The sequence below is a fragment of the Sciurus vulgaris genome (assembly GCF_902686455.1).
Source record: "Sciurus vulgaris genome assembly, chromosome: 2".
Taxonomy (NCBI): domain Eukaryota; kingdom Metazoa; phylum Chordata; class Mammalia; order Rodentia; family Sciuridae; genus Sciurus; species Sciurus vulgaris.
Window position 1 is genome coordinate 93,895,586 of NC_136462.1, and position 21,990 is coordinate 93,917,575.

Here is a 21,990-nt window from a genome sequence, read left to right on the forward strand (position 1 = left end):
TACACAATATATATGTGATATATATATATCACAATTTCTTTATCCATTCATCAATTGAAGGGTATCTAGGTTGGTTCCACAATCTGGCTATTGTGAATTGAGCAGCTATGAACATTGATGTGGCTGTATCTCTATAGTATGCTGATATTAAGTCCTTTGGGTATAGGCCAAGGAGTGGGATAGCTGGGTCAAATGGTGGGTCCATTCCAAGTTTTCTAAGGAATTTCCACACTGCTTTCCAGAGTGGCTGCACTAATTTGCAACCCCCCCAGCAGTGTATGAGTGTACCTTTTCCCCCACATCCTCACCAACACCTATTGTTGCTTGTATGGAAATTGAGGCCCAGAGAACTTGGGTGACTTCCTCACACAGTGGTTTTAGTAGCTGGGTACCCAGAGTCCAACATTCAGTGCCTGGTGGGCAGCCTTCCCTAGAATGCCCTGCTAGGCTCTCAATCACAGAGAAGGGAGAACCTTCATTTTAGAGTGCATGAGGTCCCCGTCTAAGAAGAGTGAGCCTTCCTCTAGGGTCAACTGGAGAGGTTCCCAGACCCTTTACAGCTTCCTGAGAACTAGGCAGACTGCTCACCCTGTCACCTTCCATTCTAGACCAGTCCAGGCCAGGATGGAGTGAGTGACTTTCAGATGATGGATGGGAATGCTGTCCCTGCAGGTACAGCAGACCTCTTCCTCTGCCTCCACGGAGCCAGCCCCTGGTGGGACACAGAGGGAGTAAGAACCTGGGGAGATGAGATGGTCAGAAAGGGGATAGGCCTGGTCAGGGTCACTTAACATCACTCAACACCCCCACCTCCAAACTCCCAGAGTACGGAGCTCTGCCTTCTCTTACTCATAGTAAAATACTAATGACAATATTCCAGACACAATTAAGGACTGCCCATGCGTTATCTTTGCCTGAACACTTGAAACCTGCTTTTGACAAATGGGATAAAGTGGTAGTTAAGGGTATGGTCTCTGGGTAAGCTTTGCAGGTTCAAATCTGTCCTCTCACTTTTTGGGTAATTTTGAGCAAACCGTTTAAGCTTCTTTGTCCTTTGGTTTTCTTATCTGAAAAATGAGAATAATGGTAGTAACTACCTCATAGCTTGTTGTAAGGACTAAGTGAGCTAATACACTCCAAGCACTTATAAGAGATTGGGTGCACAGCGCCCAGCGTGTTGTATAGATTGCTATAATCTTATTGCATCTTCTTAGGAGTCTTCTCTGAATCATTTTATCTTAAGGGTCCCTCTTGGATTGGGGATGTGGCTCAGTGGTAGAGCACTTGCCTACTATGTATGAGGCCCTGGGCTTGATTGGAAAATAAAAGGTCCATCTTAGTCACTCACTATCATTACATTATTTTCAAAGTACTTCTAACTTGTTTATCATTTGTTTGCTTCCATTAACATTTAAGTTTCATAAAAGCCGGGCCTGTGCCTGGCACATAAGAGATGTTCAGCCATCCGTTGAACTGAATTGAATTATTTCATTGAATCTTCCCAAATCCTATGGATCAGATACTCAGGTTATCATTTTATGGAGGCACCAAGAGTCTCCTTTGTTTGCTCAAGGTCAAGATTTGATTCAAGAGCCCTCACTCTTAAGTACTATGGTGGATTGTCTCTTCTATTCAAAAGTTCTTAGCAAGTTAAGTGAGAAGAATGCCCGTCTTGTCAAATTTCTCCTCTGTGGGTTGGGGCACAAGTTGGGGATAGAGAGTTGGAAAACAAATGTTGGGGTGTCCGTTCCTCTCCACAGAGTGCAGCGGGTCCTCGTGCTCTCCTTTCCCACCTGGCCTCAAAGCCTTGCCATCCACTTATCCTAACCCTCCTCCTCATCTTCTCCATCCCCAGTCCTACCACTGTGCCATTTCTTCTCCAGCTCACTCTCATCCCTACCCCTGTGAGGCAGGGCTTGGGTTGGGCTTCATCCCAGGGCCTGAGACCAGCATCTGCAACTCAGAGTAGAGATTTGCTTCTTTTACACTGTTAATATTTTCTGTGAGTCCTCCTCCCCGAGGCTTCTTTCTCTGGACATTTTTGCAGACTGCCTTGTTTACGTATTTTCCAGAGTGTAACTTCTTCTCCCCACACACTTATGCAGTTGGTGACTTTGTTTCTCAGCCTAAGTGTGCATTGCCTGATGGCTACCTGATCCTGCCCTCCTGATGGACCAAGGAGAATCTGTCCCAGGCTCCAGAAAGGATAGGACCTGTTTAGGATTCTGACAAGTGACCTGACTGAAGAGACTTCTATCATCTCTGTAAGGCCTTGACTTTAATCCTGCTCATTCAGTGGCTCTCTGGGAATCGGCATGGTTACACAGGGCAACCAGGTTGTGAATAGACACTTAGGGCTAACATCTAAAGCCAGGCTGGGCATGGGGCCAGGACTGAAGTCAGGCAGGCCAAGTGCCACCTGAGGTTATTCAAGATCATGGTGGCATGTCCCTCTGTCCAGTAGGACATACAGTTGACATGGCCTAGAGGCAGGGCAAAAGTTGACTGGAGAGTCATCATCAGTGATCAAAGAGTTGCCAGAAGAACTTCACTTCTCCTAACATGGAAGGGAGGACAGGGCTGAGGAGGGAGTTGTTATGGATCATCATGTTAACATCACTCTCCAGTCTAGTAAGGACAAGTGAATTAGGATGGGGCAGATACATATTTAGAACAGATTTTAGGAAGGAATAGGGTCAGCTCTGGGAATAAAGTTAAGATTGAGAGACTTAAGGGACTGGATGGAGTTCAGGATAAATTACTGATGTGCACTTGGTGAGGGTCAGGAAGTCTTGAGTCTGAGAAGCATGATGCTTTTCATAAATAGATGAAGTAATAATCATCATATACTGCAATTATATACTTAAATATTTTCTCATCTGTATGATTGTCTGGGACAATCTGACTCCCCAGTACCCTCAAAGACATTTGAATAAATGAAAAAACAGGCTCAGGGAAATGAAGGGATCTTCTTCTGAAACACTTAAGAGATAAAATTGGCAATAGAATCCTAGGTCTCTTGGGTTGTGATCTATTGTTTATTCAGCTTCATCAGAGAGATACTTTCAATATAGAGGGATAGGAATCAGAGATATTTGACCTCTAAATAAATCCAATGAGGTAAGGAGTCTTGTGTAGGCTTGTGGAGATGGCCTGAAATTTCCCCCACTACAAATTCTACCAGCTAGAGAACTCCATGACCCAGCAATTCTACTTCTAGATATATAACCAAGAAAAATGAGTGCATTATGTCCACCAAAAGACAGGTACAAGAACATTCATAGTAGCTTTATTTATAATCACCAAAATCCAGAAACAGTTCAGCGTCTATCATTAGAACAATGGATAAACAAACTGTGGTACATCTCTATAATGGAATACTACACAGCAATCAAAAGGAACAACTATTGACACAGCAGCATGAATGAATCACATAGGCATTATGGTGGGTGGAAAAGAACAGTCTAAAAAGAGTACATTCAGTATGACCCAAACAAAGTGACAGAAATCACATTAATAATTACTTCCAGGAGTTGGGAGGGGGAGTGATTGGAAGTAGGTAGAAGGGAAGTTTCTGGGATTATAGAAATGTTTTATACCTTGACCTGGGCACTGGTATAACATCTACATGATTAATTTAAGATCTGTACATTTTACTGTATGCAAATACACCTCTATTTTAAAAATATTTTTTAGGGAAGAGTCAGATGAAGAAGGAAAAGAAAAAGACTTAATAAATGCAGAGGTACCATCCCAGGTTGGCTCCTGTGTGAGGGGACCTGCTGACCTGCTCTGCCTGGGAATGAGAAATTTCCAGGGACAAGAGACCAAACTGGGGGATTCCTGGGCAAACAGGGACAGCTGGTCACTAACTCCTCTGGAAGTGGGGAAATGAGAGAAAGTCTTACATATCTGGCAGAGAGGCTAGACTCCCTTGGTCCCAGAGCCCAGGAATCACTCCCATGAGCTCAGAGGGGCCTGCCAAGGGGTCAGGGCAACCAGCATCACTGACACTGCAAACATCAGGGTTGGTGAGGCGCCTTGTTCCCTGGTGTTCTGAAGGCTCCCTCTGGGAGCAGGAAGGGGTGGGGGAGGGGCTGCTCTTTGGTGGTAGAGGAAAGACCCACACTGAGTTGAAGCTCTAAAGCATCACAGCTTCTGAGTTGAGCTCTAGGGAGATTGTCACTCAGAGGTATACCCACCTTCTCTTTCCTTGAAATGACTTGGCGAAGAAAATACCAAAGCAATAGAGGAATGGGATCTATCAGAGGTAAATGATACTGTTGTCACAGCAGAGATTATCCCCTTCTAACTTTGCTTTCACACACTCCCATGGCTTGAGCTGGAGGTGCGGGGGCAAGGGGGCTTCTCTGTCTTCTCAGAACATGGGACAGATGGGGCAATGAGGGAGGGATTCGTCTAGATCTCTGGGTAAGGACTGAGGTGGATTCTGCCAGAGAAATTGCCACAGAGGGAGAGCAGGATACCAGAAGCAGGAGCCAGGGAGGGCAGGCTTAGAAGTTCTCATAGTGGTGCATGAAGTGGGCTTGGTCCTGCCTGTTGACCAGCTGGCAGGCCTTCTCTACATTCTTGGTCATGCCAGGAGGGCCACAGCTAAACACCCCAATCTTGCGCACCTGTCAGGTGATTGGAGAGAGAAGGGAAGGCCTGGAGCCTTGAGATGTTCACTGCTTGGGGAAGAAGCTTCTCCAGCTTAGCTGGAATGACTGGAGTTCTACCCCAGGCCCTGAGGAGGAAACTTTAGCTGGGGGGGAGTCCTCCTCTAATACTGCACCCCATCCTGGAGTCAGGGCGAGATTCTCTGTTCAGGATAGAGCTTCAGGGTGCTTCAGAGCCAAGATGTCCTGGCAGGGGAAGACCAGAGTCCAAGGGTAGGAGGGGTTGGACCAACCTGTGGGTGGACCTCCTGCAGGGAGTTGAAGAAGAGCTCAAAGGGGGGGCGCCCAAAGTGGGTGACAGAGCGCAGGCCTGTGAACAGACTCCGGTTCAGCACCTTCTGGAAGTGCCGCTCACAGATGTACTGGGGAGGGAAGAAGGGAGGGAGGAAGGTCACAGCCAGGCACACCAGGGTCAACTCCTAGCCCAAATGGTGGCTCACCTGGCCTGCCTGGCTGGCCCTGACCTTACCAACATGGTGGTCCTGAGGTCAAACTTCTCAGCCAGCTGGGTGATGTAGATGTGCACAGACACCAGGTCCTGGCAGTCGTTCTCTTCCACCTCCCTGATGATGTCAGCCAACCACTCGAACTGCCGTTGGGTCCGTGTCACCCAGATGAAGTAGATCTGAGGACACAAGCCAGAGCTCAGGACCAGCTCAGCTCAGGCTCCCTACATCCCAGGGACCTTCACCTGAGAGGCTGGGAAGCCTCAGTCTGCCCGCATATAAGAAAGCTCTGATCCCAGGCTTCCAATGGACAGATCCCTGCAGACGCCCTTCTGGCCATCCCCCTACCTTTCCTCATTTTGGCATCTGGAAAACTGGGTATGAATGGTCCCTGCAGACTTGCACCTGAAAGCCAGGACCTTTTCATGCTCCTCTGCTGTGTCACTAGGACACAATCGGGATGCCTGTTCCCCATTGAAGAATGTGGGAGGGACATTCACCTTTTTACAGAGCATTTGGTTGCCCAAGGATGATTTAAAGATCAGGTCTTTGAGGATGGAGGCAAAGGGGGTGACTCCAATGCCTCCTCCCACAAGCACTGACACCTCAAACTTATGCCACTCCTGGTGGCCCTCTCCAAATGGTCCATCCAGGTACAGCTGTCAAGAGAAAGGGAAGATGAGATTAGCCTAGCCACTCCTCAGCTCTGAGGCCAGAAACAGAGGGTGAGGGAAGCCGAAGGATGGAGACAGAGCCTGCTAGTCTCTTTGGGGACACCCCAGCCCCCTCCTAACCCAACCTTGGGGTGACTAGAACATCTGTTCTCAGGGAAGGGGAGGCAAGAACCTTCTACTAATGCTGAAGGTCCCAAAGTGGGGTTCCCAGTGATGGTACCTTTGGGTATCTGGCACAGCCTTGGCCTGTCAGGGGTGAGTAGATCTCCCTGAGGCGAGTGGTCCAAGGTCCCACAGCCCGAATGTGCAGGCTGAGTGTGTCCTCATGGGGTGCAGAGGTCAGCGTGAAGGGGTGGTATTCATTGGTCCCCAGAGCCAGGCAGGCAATCCGTACCCACTGCCCTGACTTGTACTCAAAGTCCTGGGGCCGCTCAAACTGCAAATGGGTCACTCCTGGGGATCATGGGCAGGAAAAGGCATAGATCAGAAGGCCTGCTCCTATTACCTGAGGACTGACAGGTATCTCTCCATGCCCCTGAGGCCCAGGGAGTGTTACATGATCACATTATCTGAGCAAATGAGTTCCTGAGTCTGGGAGTAGGAGGGTCCCTTTCTCTGTTTCCTGGGCAATACAAGAGTTGGGTTACTCTTCTCCCTTGTTTCAGCCCCTCTTTTCCTCTCACCTCCCTCTTTCCACAAAAGGCCCAGGCCTTAAATCCTAGCTGGTGGAGTGGAGGTACCTCAGGCTCCCCAGGGACCATCTCAATGTTTATCATACCTCCTCCATTTGAGGGTGACCGTTGTGATGAGTCATATCTGAGTGTCTGCTACATATCATTTATTTAGCGTCTTTCTTTAAATTGATTTACTTTTTCAATCCAATTTATCTTGACAAGAAACTTTATCACTGAGGTAAGGTGTGAGTGGAAAGCCACATGTTTTGTTTCCAAATCTTAGCTGGGTAATGTTTGTTGCCTGACTACAGATGAGTACCAGGCCTGATAAATCTTTATTGAAAAAGGAGGCAAGCAAGTCCTGGAGCATATCAAAGGCATACCTACAGCACTCTGAGACTTGATCCTTAAATAATCTTGACAGAAATGAGATTAATTTTACAGTGTAAGTCCTGAAGGTTAGAAAGTCTTGGGAGACCTAATATCGTCTACCAACCTCCACAGAAATATGAATTTTCACTTAGGCCAACCTTGATCCTCACAACAGGCTGGCAATCGGGGACATATGCCTGTCCCTGAAGGCACTGTTCTGAGAGGACACATGGTTCCCTGCCCTGTACTTCTGCACCCCAGCCACACATGTGGGGGTCATTCTCATTCTTAAACCCCTCTGCTTCACTTTCAGTCATCTTTTCCCATAGTCACTTCTCATTGTCTGCAAGTCTCTCCTGGAGATAAGTATAGCCCTTTCTGAGGTTGCATTTCCATCCAGAAAGCTTCAGGAATCCCCAAGAGGCTATCAGAAGTGGCGATGGGGATCAGGAGGACTAGTGAGCTTCTCCTATGTGGAGGAGCTGGTGTCAAGCCAGGCTGGTACCTGAAGGCAGCAGCTCCACCTTCACCACACTGATCTCCACTTTCTTCCGACTCAGGCTCACCAGCTTGTCTCCCCCATAGATAATTGCTGGGACCAGGAAGTAGATGTGGAAACTGGGCAGCTGGATCAGAGCATAGCTGCCATGGATGATGAGCTGTAGACAGGGCCAGTTAGTATAGCTCAGGAATAGCCAGGTCTCCACCCTGTATTCCCCTTCTTGCCCCATTACTTCCTCCAGTCACCAGGGTAGGTGGGGTCTGGGTCTCAGATCTCAGGGTCTCAATCTGAGATCTTGGATCTAATCTCCCAGCTCCTTCCTTTACCAGCACTCCCATCCAGGGAGTACTCTCCTCCTTGCCTGGTGCTGCCCAGAGAAGTCCCTCACCAGGGCATAAAGCAGGACATAGAGATGGTGGGTCAGCCAGAAGCCCCGGAAACTGTGGCGTCGGAAGCGGTAGGAGGCGAAGACATACATGATGGCCAGGATCAGGAGCAGAAGAACCCCTGTCATACCTGGGAGTAGGAAGACAGGTCGGTGAGTAGTCTCAGAATCTCAGCCTGGGCTGAAAATACATGCAGAGCATCCCCCATTCTGCCCTCCTTCCTCTCTCATCCCTCTTGGGCTCCTGAATAGCCTGCACGGAAAGGCTACAGCTGGAGCTTGTGCAGCAGGCTAGAAATTGAACCAGTGGCCAATAAAGACCAGTGTGTATTCAAGGAGATGGAGGCAAAAGTACAGCCCTCAGACAGAATCCCCAGATCCCACAAAGAACCCCAGCCCCTACCTGGAACTGTCTCAAAGAACCACCAGTAGAACTTCTGAGGAAGCTTAGATCTGTGGGGCAAAGACACATTGAGCCTCTGGGCCACACTGAGGCAGGAGGGGCTCTGCCACTGTCATACACAGTCTCACTGTTCCTGCTGGCCCTGAAAGCTGAGGTTACTAGTCTTCCACCCAGATGACCAAGGGATTCTTCCAAGGAACAGGGCACCCAGCCTCCCCCAGTTCTGCCCTTCACACTCAAATTTTCCTCCCATGTTATTTTCAATTCTCTTACTGCAGTTGACCCTTGCTTCCTTGAGTGCTTGGTTCATTATTTTGTAAGCTCCATGAAGATAGAGATTTGTGTTTTGTTCACTGCTCTATTCCTAGGCTGACAGCTATGTCAGGCACACAGTAAATTCTCAGTAAGCATCTGTTGAATGAGTGCTTGTATCTTAACATCCCTACCCTTTGGCACCTGGCTGGATACCCAGGACCATAGTCCATAAATGTTTGCCCAATTAATAGATGGTAAGCTGAGATGGCAAGCTGTGTGTCAGGTACATATGCAAAAAATCTCTAATCATCTCCTAAACACCTTTCCTGGACAATCATAGTTGGCTTCCTTAGCGCAAGGAGATTACCATTCAGTTTCCCTCAGGGGATAGCTTTGCACGTTCACTCAGTGAGAAGCTGAGGGCTTTCGGCTATCTATTTCTTTTCTATTACACCCTAAAGCCCATCCACAAGACCCAGGGAGTATCTTCCCCAGAACTGACCCATCATTCACAAAGACGTTGGGGAATACACAGGCCATCAGGCTGAGAGGGCTGATTGAGAAGATGTAGATATTGACTGCATGGCCAGCACTGTGCAAAACTGAAAGAGACCATATCAGAGATGCCAGTGAGGGCTGACTTTACCTGTGGCCCAGAGCAAGAGAGGAGGCACCAGAGGAGAGAAGGAGGTATAAGGAGCTCCAGCCTTCTCACTGTTTCCCCCATAACTAGACCTAGGGGGCTGAAGCAAAGGGGAGAATGCAGGAACCACATACTGGCCAGGATAATAGCACCCATGGCAATCCAGCGATGGAAGTCCACAGCAGCATCAAAGGGCACGTAGCGGTTGAGGAAGGTCTCCCGCAGGAAGGTGATGAGGTTGCGGCACATGGTGAGCAGGATGTAGGAGTACATGAAGGAGATGCTGGCTGCCGTGCCCCGCGACAGGATGATGCCCACGTAAGTGGTCTCTTCAATGTCCGTGGGTGGTGAGGCAAAGGCATAGTCTGGGGTCAGAGATGGGTAGATCAGCATGGCCCAACAGGCATGGTCCTGAGCCTGAGTCAGAACAAATGGCCTCTCCCATCCAGGCACCGAGGACCAAGAGGAGCAACCAGAGGGCTCTCTAGTCCTCCCTGAGAGTCAGGACCTGCTCCCTGCCCATGACCCACAGCCTGGAGCTCTTACAGTAGGCACGCTCTGCAAACAGGCCCACACAAATGGCTGAGAAGATTGTGATGCACACAATATGGCGCCGATAGTTTTCCACAAAGCGCTTGAACTGCTGCAGCTTCTGGGCCATGAGGCTTCGTGGCATCTTCTCCTGTAGTGCCTCTGTGTACAGCCGGGGAGAGGGCCCCGCCACCCTGTACCTATGGGATGCAGGAGCTGGTGAGAGAGGAATATCCTGGCCTTCCCTCAGTGCCAGTGAAATTCAGGGTCAGGATGGACAAAGGAAGACAGGCAGCCTCCCACTGCCCCAACTCTACCTCCATCTTCACTTGCTGCATCTATCCCCTCTTCTATTTCTCCATGACTCTATCTCTTCCTCCTCCTCCTCTTTCTTCTGTCCTTCCCCTGTCCTGCTTCCTTCACAGGCCCACCACTGTGCCTGAGGCAGCAGGAGCCAGGTGACCCTTACTACTATCTTGGTGTTGCTTCTGAGTCAGGCCCCTTGTCTGAAGAATGGGTATAGAGATTAATACACTAGCCCCAGTTGTCGGTGGGAGAAATGGAATGAGACTCAGAATGATCCCGTTTAGTCAAGGAGGGGTAGGCAGGGCCCAGAGGCCCTGCAACTTCTCTTCATGTCTCTTTGACCCCAGAAATCTGGAAGACACTCACTTTTTGCCAAACCTCTTCTTTAGCCCAGAGCTTCCCAACTCTGGGGTTTCTGAAGCAGGGAGCCCTGGTTCTCGGGGACAGGAGCTGAAAAAGAAAATGGAGCCTGTGTCTTAACACCCAGGAGAACTGTCAGTTTAAAGCTTGGGGTGGAGGTAGAGGGTGGATTCTCTGACTAAGCAGGGGACGACAGGAGAACGACTATGATCTGCTCATCCGTTCTGTAGGATGAATCCAGCCTGGAGTGGCAGGGAGAGAGACAAGCTCCTGAGTAGTATGGGGTGTGGGAGGCAGCTGGAATTTGGGTTAGAACTGACCATGTTGATAAGAACTACTTTCAGAGGACAAATATCTGATCCTGGGAATTGATGGGCCAGCCCTACTTCCCTCATTTCTCTTCTGGGGACCTAGTTAAGGAGATCGTTCCTGTTCCCTATTCCTGCTTACCGTTCCCCAGGAGTCCGAGTGATGAATGAGACCCTACAGCTGATGTTTTGTTTAAAGATGTCTCCAACACCTGGAAAGGAGAACAAGGCTGGACTGGGTTTCCCATGAGGGCAGTGGAGTGGTGGTGGTGGGGGAGACTGATCTCTCCTCCCATCCCTTTGCAAAGGCTGCCCAGGTACTTGCTGGTGACCTGATTATGTCTGGCCCTGCTCTGCTCTCTTTCCACACTGAGCACCCACAGTACCTGGGGAAGACAATGTGGCAACTTTGTGCTATCAGAAAAAGAGGTATCCCCTGGGCAGATGCAATCCTGCATATCCTTTGTGTAAAGAAAACAGTGCTTGCTCCACTGGCCAGATACACCCCAGGCATTGGCCTGTGGCTTTTAGCAGTGTGTTGCTAGATTTCAGCTTGCTCCTTGCCTTGATCTAGGTAAGCCTCTTTTTGCAGTATACAACTTGCCTATCTGTATATGATGCCCTGAATACACGTACCTGGCTCAGTAGGCACCAAGGACTCAGAAGACCTAGATACTGCCCACCACGAACTCTCATTTTGAAGACTGCCTCTCCCCAACTCCAACAATTCTTACACACCCACATACCTCCACCTCTACCTTTGACGCAGAGCTGTGTGAAGCGGAGCTCATTGTCATGATCCCGAAGCATGAAGTGAAAGTCTTCCCATGTCAGCTCCTCCTTGTCCTGAAAACCTGACTCCTGAAACATGGACTCTACCACCTCAGCCAGCTGTGCCTTGGACAGGCAGTTGTTGGAGATCTCAATGAAGGACCTGGGGAGGATCAGGGACAGAGCAGCCTGTCATCCAGTGAGGTCAGGTTTGGGCAGGTGCAGGGTGAGGCAGCTCTGGATTATCTAATGTGTGCTGTAAGTGACCTGGGAAATGGCACTGAGAAGGTGCTCATCTGGCCTGAAGTTGACACTAATGTGGGTGGCGTGCTCAAAACACAGAGCAGAATTGAAAGTGACCTTGACTAGTTAGAAAAAGCAGCCTTCAAACCAGGGGGTATCTACCAGTGGGAATGAATATCCACGTAGTGCATGGACACATCCAGGGTGTGCCGCAGCCCTCCACCATGATGGGCTTTCTGCCGACTTCCCATACCACCCCTGGGCTCCCACTTTGACATTCCAGTGTGGGCACCAGACAGTAGGGTGTGGAGATGGAGCTGTGATGGCTACTGCTTCCTTGTGCCAACACCCTGGGGCACAGGCAGGAGTGTCTGTCTCCACACCTAATCTGACAGCACCCACAGTGGTAGCTACAGTAGCCAAACTCTTTCCTCAGGTTGTGCTTTGGGACAAAAATAAACAAACCATGTGATAATGTGCAAATCCACTAGAAAAAGACTTGGGCCATCACATTAAAGAACTGCCATCACATTAAAAAACATCATCTCACTGAGGTTCAGCAAGACGCACACTGAGTTACAGGGCAAGAAAATGGGAACTCAGTCCTCGGTGATCAGGACCTTCTCCTGGATTCCTTAGAGTCCCACCCAGGGGCGGGCTGGCAATGACACACAAGTGAGGTTCAGACTGCAATCAGCTTTGCCCTTTGAGAAACCTATGTCTAGTTGGGGGTATCTGGACCTTGGCAGGTAAGGGGCATGCTTAAAGCAAGGGAAAGGTGAAAAAGAATAGAATTATTACAAGAATCTAGGCTGCTGTATTCATGCTATTTACTTGTTTGTTCATTTCACTCTGTCTTATTCAGTTAATGATGTATGGAATGCTTGCTATGTGTCCGTCTCTTTGTGGAGGAAGTCGATTCAATAAGGAATACATAGAGATATGAGTCCTGCCCCATGATTGAAGGGGAATGCGCTACTGAGGTATTGCCTTCAGAAATGAGAAGTTGATGATACTCAAAGCTGGTCTTCATCAACACACCAAAACCAGAAATGGCTTAAGAAACAGGAAGAAAGAAGGGTTTGAAATCAGAAGAACTTCCCATGTTTCTTCTCCTGTCATGGTGATTGATATTACAAGAGTGACCAAGGTCATCTATGCATTATTTCATTGTGTAAAGCAGTTTTGGGCATGTGGTAAAAGAGTTTACAAAGATACAAAGGCATCTGAAGGGGTTAAATAGACTTTTGTTGTTCATATTGGTATTAGGTTTTTTATTTTGGCTTGTTTATTTGCTTGTCTTTTTAAATTAGGGAGACCTTCCTGGCTGGTGTTGAGAATGCAGATATAGATCCTGCTTAAGGCAGATAAAACTTTGAAGCTGGGTGTTCTAACAGTCTAGCATTCAGTATCCAGGTCACCTTTGAACATAGATGACCAACCAGTTGCCTTACCTGCCCTCCTCTGACCTGACATGTTTTCCTGTTTAAAACATCAGGATGTCTCAGGATTGGAAGGGCCCACCTCGTACCGCATCATGGTGAAGAATTCATCCTTGGAGAGAAAGCCATTCCCATCCAGATCATACATGGTGAACATCAGGTGGGATTTATCTTCTGGGGAGCCTGGGGGAGAGAGGGAGATGCAGACCACCTCCCCGTCTAAAGACTTTTGGTAACTCAGATGGCCTGCTGTCCCCTGGCTCCATACCTTTCATGAAGACCACTAGGATGTCCAGGAACTCCCGGAAGGACAGGTAGCCATTGCCATCCTTGTCGGCCAATGAGAACATGGACTCCACAAACATATCTTGGGGCTTGAGGCCCAGGGACTCGGCAAATTCAGCCCTGCTCAGCTCACAGGCCAGGGCCTCCTGCACCTTCTGGGATGAGTCCAGAGGCAGCATCCCTGCATCTGCCTGGTTGATGTCTAGCACCTACACTTGGGCAGCAACAGAGGAAGGGAGAGAAGGGCATAAGGCCTGGGCTGAAAGCAGTTCAGTGACTGTTCACATCTCCCCAGAGTACATTTCAGAAAGACTGAGCCTAAATGCTTAGATATGTTATTTGGTCCTCTGCTCTCCTATAGAGCGGGTGAATTGAATCTTTAGCAGCCTGCCCACTTCTCCCTGGAACCAAGCACCATACAATGGGGGTGGTGCTGATAGAGAAGGAAAGTGGAGAGCAGGGTGGGTGGCAAAGTTGGGAAATGGAAACTGAAAGAGCCTATGCTGGGGACAGATGTTGATCACAGACATGGTGAACAGGCAGGAAGAGACTGGCTATGCTTTCATGCCAGTTCAGATAGGGCTGCCATGTGCCTATGGTTCGGCCTATGTGCAAAGAGTTTAAAAGTTACACGTAACTTCCATTTGTTAAATGCCTGTGATATATTCCGCATGTGGGCTAATAAGCACTACATACAGAAGAGCGTTTTTCAAACTTGAGCCAGCCTAGGATCAGGAAGGCTTATTAAAACAGATTGCAGGGGCCCACTCCCAGAGTTCTTCATTCAATCTTTTTGGGGAGGGGCCTGAGAATTTTCATTTCTAACAAGTTCCCAGATGAGGCTGGTGCTGCTGGTCCAGGGGGCAACCTGTAAGAAGATGCCACGTAAACTATTTCATTGGATCCTCACAACACCCTAGAGTGGGATGGATACAATTTTAATCACTGTTTCATAGTGAAGAAATGGAGATACAGAGCTAAAATAATATGATTTGTTAGTGTTCATGTACCTGGTAAGCAGCACAGTCAGGATCCAAATAAGTATGTCAGTCTCCAGCCCACAGAGTGGAAGCTTAGTTCACTCACATGGGGTCCTGTCCAGCCTAGATTGGTTCCATCCCCTGTGCTGGGCCCATCTCTAAAAGGCACAAGTCATGGTACCTGAGCAAAAAGGTGTCTGAAGAAGATCTCCAGGATATATCCACGCTGCTGCTTGGTCACAGCCTTCCTGAATAGCTCCCTCTCGCCCATCTCAGTCACATGGAGGCCCAGAGCCCAATACACACAGAGGTCCTGCAGTTGCTGCACAAAGGCACCTCGCTCCTCTTCAGAGGTAAACAGCAGCACCTGGATGAAAGAAAGATCCTGCTGCACTTGGGGGCTCGAGCTTCCCGTCCAGCCTCTCCTTGAAGGCCCCTTGGTTGAAGGAAGGAGAGAAAAGCTCCTCTCTGTCCATGTCAGCTGGACCATGTGAATGGCCTAAGGGGTCAGGTTGAGTCTTGAGCCTCTGAAAGAAGACCCTTTCCTCAGCATTGGCCTTCCCAGGTGAACTCTGTGCCTGAGGATGGGGTGGCCTGAGAGGACTCACGAATGAGAAGAGAGATGTGTAAAAGCAGCCTAGGTAGGGGAGGAGGGACAAGATATACCAGGTCATACTCCTTGGGGATCTTGAGCAGCAGAGTGCGGCACCCATGGTTGCTGGACAGGATGAGATTGACCTGCTGTGGGGGCTTCAGCTGGATGGTGCGGAGCACAGTGAGATGTCTGTTCAGGACCTGCAGGCACCTGTCTGGAAGCAGCTGGATGGTGATGGGACAGCTCTTCTCCTTGGGGCCTGGCCACTCCATTGCTAGGGAAGGGATGATTTGGCAGTGATTCAACAGACATCCTTAGGCCCATACTGCTCTACAACTCTGAGCAGGTACCCTAAAACCAGGTTTTTGCCCCACTTTGTAACTTGGTTCTTTGTCTCAGACCCCCCATGCCCCTATCCTCCTTTACTTCCCTCTGTCTCATCTCACCTGTTACTCCATCTTGAACTGCTTCCATCTCCACATTCTCTTTGCCTTTCTTTTGTAGTTTCTTGCGCTCTTGGTTCCGGAAATGAGCCACCATCCCAGAGATAACCAAACTCACTGAAGGAAATCAGAAGGGGTTAGTGTGGAGGAGAACCCTTCATCAACAGCTTCAGTGGGTAAAGTGTCTGTTGCCCCTCCCTTCCCAAGGGTCCCTGAACATGGCCTCAAACTGTGCCCAAGAGCTATCCCTGTAGGAGAACAGGTGATGAGGGGATGGGGAGGAGGAGGTCAGAAGAAGAGAAATAGGGAGAGGGCAAAGAACTCACCTAATGGAAAGCAGCAGAGAGCCACGATGATGAGACCATAACCAGGACCACTGCCCTTGAAGTACTCAAACACAGTAAGGGGTGCACAGTGGGGTAAGCCCTCAGTTGTGAGCTGCTGGGGCTGTGGGCAAGGTGACCCTGAGGAAGAGGGTACAGAAGACCTCAAAGTCCAAGGGTCATACTCTTTAGGCAGGCCTCCTCCTCTTGGGAAGGACCAAGGTGTCCTCCACTCTCCCCAGGCCTACCTCCCTAAAACTTATTTCCCTCCAAAAGTTCCCTCCCATCTTCCATTTCTCAACAGTCACCCAGCTTGTCTGCAGGGTGTACTCCCCTTACCAGTCCAGTCTACTCTGTGGGAACCAGCCTAATGCAGACCTCCCAGTTCAACCTTGGACACCATGAGTGATTCTCCTCCACAACATGGATTCTTCTCTGGCTACTTTCACTTGTGTTCTCCAGGGTCACTCACCTTTATGCCAGACAAAGACATTGGGCTGCAGGACACTGGGGTCCACATTGGTGACAGCTACCAGCACGTCCCTCAGGGTGGTGTTTCTGATGTCTTCAATCTCCTCCTTGGAGAACAATCTGGGTTGGGGAAAGATGGAGTTGTTGGGTAGGAAGGGAATGCAAGCCTCCAACAACCCAGGCTCAAGGACCCCGATGAGAAAAGAGACCAAAAGGGAATGGAAAGGGTGTGGTGGGCCAACTGGGAATCAAGGGCCTATGGGCACAGGCTAAGGTCAGGCCAATATGGAGTCTGAGATGGGCCCCAGGCAGGCTTTACCCATTCCTAGTGTTCTCAAACCAGTAGCGGTCACCGTCCCGTAGCCGCACAAACTGGTTGAGAACGATGTTACTGAACAGAGGTCCAGGGTCCCCATGACTCTCTAGGAGCCCACCTAGGAGTAGCTCTAGTCGAGACAGGTCCTGGTTGTACAGGACAGCTGTGGCCTCCAGTACCTGGGAATAATGTGTGTGTGTGTTTATATGTGTATGTGTATATTGTATATTGGAAAAGGCAACCACTCTTGCTCCATCCCTCAAACACAGAACCCCAGAACTGCCAGCTTGCTGCTCAAGCTGGGAAAGAGGCTCCTATTTCTAGGCAGCCCCCATTAGTTGATCACATTCTGACGGGAGGACCAATGTATCCCCAGCCATGGTACAACCCTTGCCAGGTGCCTGAGAACCATACTGTTAACTACTCAGACCGCCTGATCACCATAATTAGCAGTTTCAGGGCCACCAACCTGATGAGGTGGTACCCTGAAGGAAAAGGACAATGGTACCCACCCAGGGGCCATTCTTCCCCAAAGGTACAGTGTAGTAGTAAGGACCATACTCTGGAGTCAAATGGCTGAATTTAAAACATGCCTCTAGGACTCACCAATAAAATGGAAACACTGATAGTATCCACCTTAAAATATTCCTATGTAGATCAAATGATCTTATGTAAAGGATTTGGAACAGTATTGCCACAAGAAAGCTTTAGCTGCCATTATTATTACTACTCCTGACCTGAGGGTCCACACTGGGGTTGAGATCACTCCAATTCTTTGGGACCTCCAATCCCAAGGCCAACAGGGCCTGAGTATAGCTGGGCATTCCCATGTCACGGCCACGTTGGATGCTGCTGGCCACATAGTCTGTTCGGGAGAATTTGCCAGGGCCAGGCCAATAATCTGAGAAGAGACAAGACCATGCACTCAATCCTCCCAATCCTTCCTTTCCCTGCATCCTACATCTGGCTGTTGAACACTCTCCCCCAACCCAGGCTCCAGCAGTCTACTATATGAAGGTCTGTGTCCATACTGACCTTGACTTGGTATAGGGCCAATGTCACCATGTTTGATCAGAGGCAATTTTTCTGGTAAGATCCTTCTTCTAAGACTCAAGATGGTTCTGGACACTAAGTAGAAAATTCCCTGCCCTATTCCTCCCTAACTTCAAGACAGGGCTGGATGAAAACTTTTAGAGACCTAACTAAGCACCAAAATGATTGTGGTACCATCCCCATCCCCATACTCAGATATAGTTAATTTAAAATAAAAGCAACACAAAACTAAGAAAAAATGCTCAAAGTTAATTTTCTTCTAATGACTGCTTGAAGTCTGCATGTGTATCTGTTTCTGTACTATGGCTAATCTAGGTCCACCTGTTGAGCCCCAGTCTCCCTGACCTCTGGCCTCCATCCCTTCTGGTTCTGAGCTTACCCCTTAGGTCTTCAACTACTATCCTGTCCTCCAGCTCTGAAATCTGGGATGCCATTCCCAGCAACAGCTGATTCACCTCCTGGACACTGTTCAGGTTGGGGTTCTGGAAGTAAAAAATACACTCAAGATAGGTTGCAGAGCCTCCCCCCAAAACTTTCACCCTGAATTACTACAGCACTTTAGGACAAAGGGCCCTTGGTCAGTTGCAGTCAGAGTCAGTCTCTCTCCCTCTCCTCCCTCAATTTCTCTCTCTCTCTCTCTCTCTCTTTCTCTCTCTCTCTCTCTCTCTTTCTGATAGGGTCTTAATCTGTTGCCCAGAATGGCCTTGCACTCCTGGACTCAAGGTGTTCCTCCTGCCTCAGCCTCCAAATAGCTGGGACTACAGGCACATGCTACTCTGCTCAGTATTCCCAGATTCTCTTGAGCAGTAGTCCAAAAATAATTTTTCTCTGCCCTTCATCTCCCACCAACCTGGAGTAGAAACACCCAAGAACTGAAATTGTTGCTTTCCCAAACTCATGAAGACTGACATGGACCCACCATACTGTTCCTGATCCTGACCCCAAGCTGACCTCACGAGTCCAGTAACTGTTGCAGACCCTGAGTGCTGGAGAGCTGCCAGAATCACTGTTCAGGACCTTCTGGAAATGACAACTGGAATTTCTGAAATGGGGAATCAAGGGCAGGTTAAGGAAATTCAGGTCAGAAGTTAAGATGGGGTTGAGTGAGGCAAGAGGACTCAGTGGGCGTGGACCAATATGGAAGGGTGGCCCATGAACTTCATTGAGCATAGAAAGAATTTGGCAATGTATTTTTATGGAAGACAGAATGAGTTCTGTCTGCACAAGATGGGGAGAAGGGAGGGTGATCCACCTGCTGAACAAATCCTACACTTGGCAATCTAAATTCCGCCATTAGGAAAGCTGGAGATTTCCATAAGACCAAACCTGCCACACCAGGGTCCTGTTCCAGTCCCCCAACTTCTGCTTCTGTTCCCCAATGAAAAGTAGAGGTGTGTGTGTGAAAGGCCCCAAGTCCAGAAGTCTCCTCTTTTAGCACCTCTGTCAGGGAACTGTGCCACTCCCAATGCCCCTGCTCCCCTCACCTCATGTAAACACCAGGGGGCACCATGGTGGAGAAGAACTGCTCAGAGGCCACCACGAACTCCGGAGAGATGCTGGGGTCCGTGAAAGGACTGTATCCTGAAGGAAACCGGTCACAAAGGAAGAAGGCGTCTTACTCCCACATCCTCCAATCACATGCCCGTACCATTTTCTTTTCCCCATGGATCTTCAGCCCAGGTATCCCCCCAGTTCCTTCACCTGCATACTCCGGGGGCGTTTTCTGCAGGAAACTGGGCAGCCACTCATACAGAGCGATGTTCTGAGGGTCAGAAAGAGGAGAGAGGAGAGGCGAGTGTTGAACCTGGACCGGCCACCAGAGAGCTGAGCCCAGGGAAGACAGGTGCAGAGCCGAAGACCCGGCAGGAGCAGTCCCTGGACACGCAACTCAAACAGGAGCGGTGCCCCACAAGGAACAAGGAGAATGGGAGTGCGAGAATCGGTAAAAACAATCACGAGCAAATCTCTCCTGTAAGTAGCCTCCTTATCATTGATAGGGGCTTTTCCTAGACACTAGCTTCCTGGGAAGGAGAGCCCTCCAGGAAAGAGGCATTTCAGAGTGGGGGCGGACCCAGGACGAAAAGCCCCTATTCTGCTCTGCGGGGAAGCAGACTCTCCAGTGCACGCGCACGCGGGTGGGCAGCGGGGTGGGCGGGTCGGCTGACCTGGTAGGTGGCGATGACCTTCTTGCGCGCGTGCTGGAACAGCTCCTCGTCCCCCCAGTGCGGGTGCTCCCGCGCCAGCCTCTGCGCGCACAGATTGTGGTAGCGGAACCAGAGCAGGCCCAGCGCCTGCAGGAAGGGCTCTCGGTTCCCCCGCTCGGCCCCGAAGGCTGCGTCCAGGTGGGATGCACAGCAGGAGATGAGGCCCTGCGTGACCTCGGGGAACCCAAACTCACAAACCCCGGCCCGCCCTCGCTCCCACCCGCAGCCAACGCCCTGACGCCTCCAGCTCGCGCCCCTGTGCGGCCCCCGCAGCCTCACCGTACAGTCCCTGGGGTCCGCGCTGCCCCGTAGCGGGGTCTGGCGCGGTCCACATGAGCAGCGGGTCCTGGGAGTCCCGGGGGAAGGCGGGGTCGCGCCCCGACGCCAGCTGTCCTCCAGAGAAGCTCCGCAGAGCGTCGCTCCAGGAGTGAGAGGAGCCATAGATGGCGCTGCCGTCCAGCCAGCCGGTCACCTGGTTGGTCTGCGGGGGGCACGGGGTGGGCGTGCAGGGCTCAGAGAGCAGAGGCGGCTAAGAAGAGGTCTGCGGGTGGGCCCTGGGAGCCTCCCCTGCCCCAGGTCCAGCCCTGCAGCTGGCAGCCTGGCTGGCCTCACCAGGTCCCGGGGGTTGCTGGGGCTCTGTCCGGTCTCCGGGTCCCAGCGGCTCCTCTGGAAGGGTAGCACCACGTCCCCGCGCTGGTCGGGGTCGAACACGGGGTCTCCGGGCGGGATGTGGATATTGAGGAATTCGGCGGGACAGCCGGGCGTTTCCACACTCACCAAGTCTGACAGCACATGGTAACCTGAGGCGTGGGAGCCAAACAAGTGAGTTAAACTGTCCTATCCTGTCCTACCCGCCATCAGGAAGGCCGCTAAGGGTTCTCAGGAGTTAAAAGAAAAGAAGTCAGAAGTCCGAGAGCAAGCTCCACGTCAATTTTGAGGTTTAGCCCTAGGGAGCCCCGATTTTCTAATATGTAAACGGAAAATACAGTATCCTTTCCCAATGCTGTTGCGCGAATCAAATGATCTGATTAGTGTAAATGATTCCCCAAGTCAGTCCCCACCTTCTAAGTGGCAAAGTGGTTATCATCACCTAGGGAGAAAAGCGGTAGCGAGGGACTCAGTTCTTAGAACTATAATGGGAGTCCAGTGGCGCTACCGTGTTTAGGGTAGGATTAAGAGAAAGATCAGGGAAACAAATATCCCTGCATCGACGCCCCAAATATTTCCAAGATGAAGGCAGACTCCGCGGGTGGGGCGGGGTGGGGTGGGAGAGAGTGGGAATTGTCTTCTTTCGACTTGTACTGAAGGGAAATCCAGGGACCTTCTCCCCTGGCTACGCAGAGCTCCTGGTCAACTCCAGAGGATTTTTGTTGTTTGTACTCACCAAAGAAGACCCCCAGCACCGTGCGGTTGCGGAGCGAGGCCAGGCCGGCTCTGCCCTGTGTGGCTGCGTCGCTTAGCCGGCGCGGGTTGGGCAACAGCGGCTCTTCCAGGGCCTGATATACGCCGTCAGCGTAATTGGCTGGTACTAGGCGCTGCAGCCTCGACCCTGTAAAACTCAGGGAACCGGGCTCTGTCAGAACACTCAGACCCCCTTCAACTCCTTCCATTTTTTTTTTCCTTTCGCCTCCCTCAAACCTCCAACTTTTTGACAGGCTCCCATCTCCCCAGGATCTCCTGATCCCAGCAGTACATAGGAGTGGCGCGTGTCCCACCTCTCACACTCCACAGCTTTTTCTCACAGTGGCTGCAGCGCCCCTGCGCCCCGCCCACCTAGGCCCCAGGACTTACCAGCAGCGCCACGCTGGTGGTGCCTCAGATTGTTGAACCAACCATCAAAGCGCTGCACTTCCCAGGGCAGTGAGTGTGCGTCCTGGCCACCTGTGGGCACAGAGAACTTTCTCAGCATTGGCTTTCCAGTGACCTCTCCAGGACCCGACAAACTTGGCGACCTTCCCCAGGTCGACAGCGCCCCAACAAGATTCAAGTGACAATACGTGCGATGTCTACACCTTCCTGGATATCCCATCCTGCTGACCTGTGCAGAGATCTGACTTCATCTTCCATCTACTGGAAGCCGCTTTGTCTGCACTTCTTCCTTCTCACAGCCCCCTGGGTAACATCTCCCAGCTAGAGACACCTGATACTTACCGGCTGGATCCAGGGGTCCAGTCAGCAGAGCTCCTAGGAGCACCAGTGCCTCTGGTCTTGCTTGGAACATACTGCCTTTGCAGCCTGAGAATTGGGAAGTGGTATGTAAGGGACACTCACGCTCCTATAGCTGATACTGTAGGAACTCCAGCAGTTTCTGCGTCTGGAGCAAAAC

General features: G+C 50.4%; 1 protein-coding gene across 2 annotated transcripts; it reads right to left on the reverse strand.

Moving 5' to 3' along the window:
- Positions 1-1,408: 1,408 nt before the first annotated feature.
- Positions 1,409-21,895, reverse strand: DUOX2 (dual oxidase 2). Of its 2 annotated transcripts, XM_079128076.1 has the most exons (33): positions 21,816-21,895; positions 21,456-21,545; positions 21,049-21,213; positions 20,277-20,464; positions 19,944-20,145; positions 19,626-19,792; positions 19,162-19,222; positions 18,945-19,041; positions 18,412-18,502; positions 17,840-17,942; positions 17,145-17,308; positions 16,411-16,586; positions 16,093-16,211; positions 15,624-15,761; positions 15,301-15,414; positions 14,926-15,128; positions 14,441-14,626; positions 13,263-13,488; positions 13,084-13,177; positions 11,285-11,472; positions 10,681-10,750; positions 10,237-10,320; positions 9,580-9,758; positions 9,168-9,398; positions 8,893-8,992; positions 8,136-8,185; positions 7,736-7,863; positions 7,351-7,504; positions 6,020-6,252; positions 5,626-5,784; positions 5,149-5,304; positions 4,913-5,041; positions 1,409-4,637 (listed from the first exon to the last, which is right to left on the reverse strand). In XM_079128076.1, exons 1-33 carry the CDS (start codon positions 21,883-21,885, stop codon positions 4,515-4,517), a joined length of 4,638 nt encoding a protein of 1,545 aa, XP_078984202.1. In that variant the 5' UTR covers positions 21,886-21,895; the 3' UTR covers positions 1,409-4,514. The 2 variants fall into 2 exon arrangements, with proteins under 2 accessions (XP_078984202.1, XP_078984201.1); XM_079128075.1 differs by lacking the exon at positions 21,816-21,895 and having other exon boundaries at positions 21,456-21,799.
- Between the last annotated feature and the right edge of the window lie 95 nt (positions 21,896-21,990).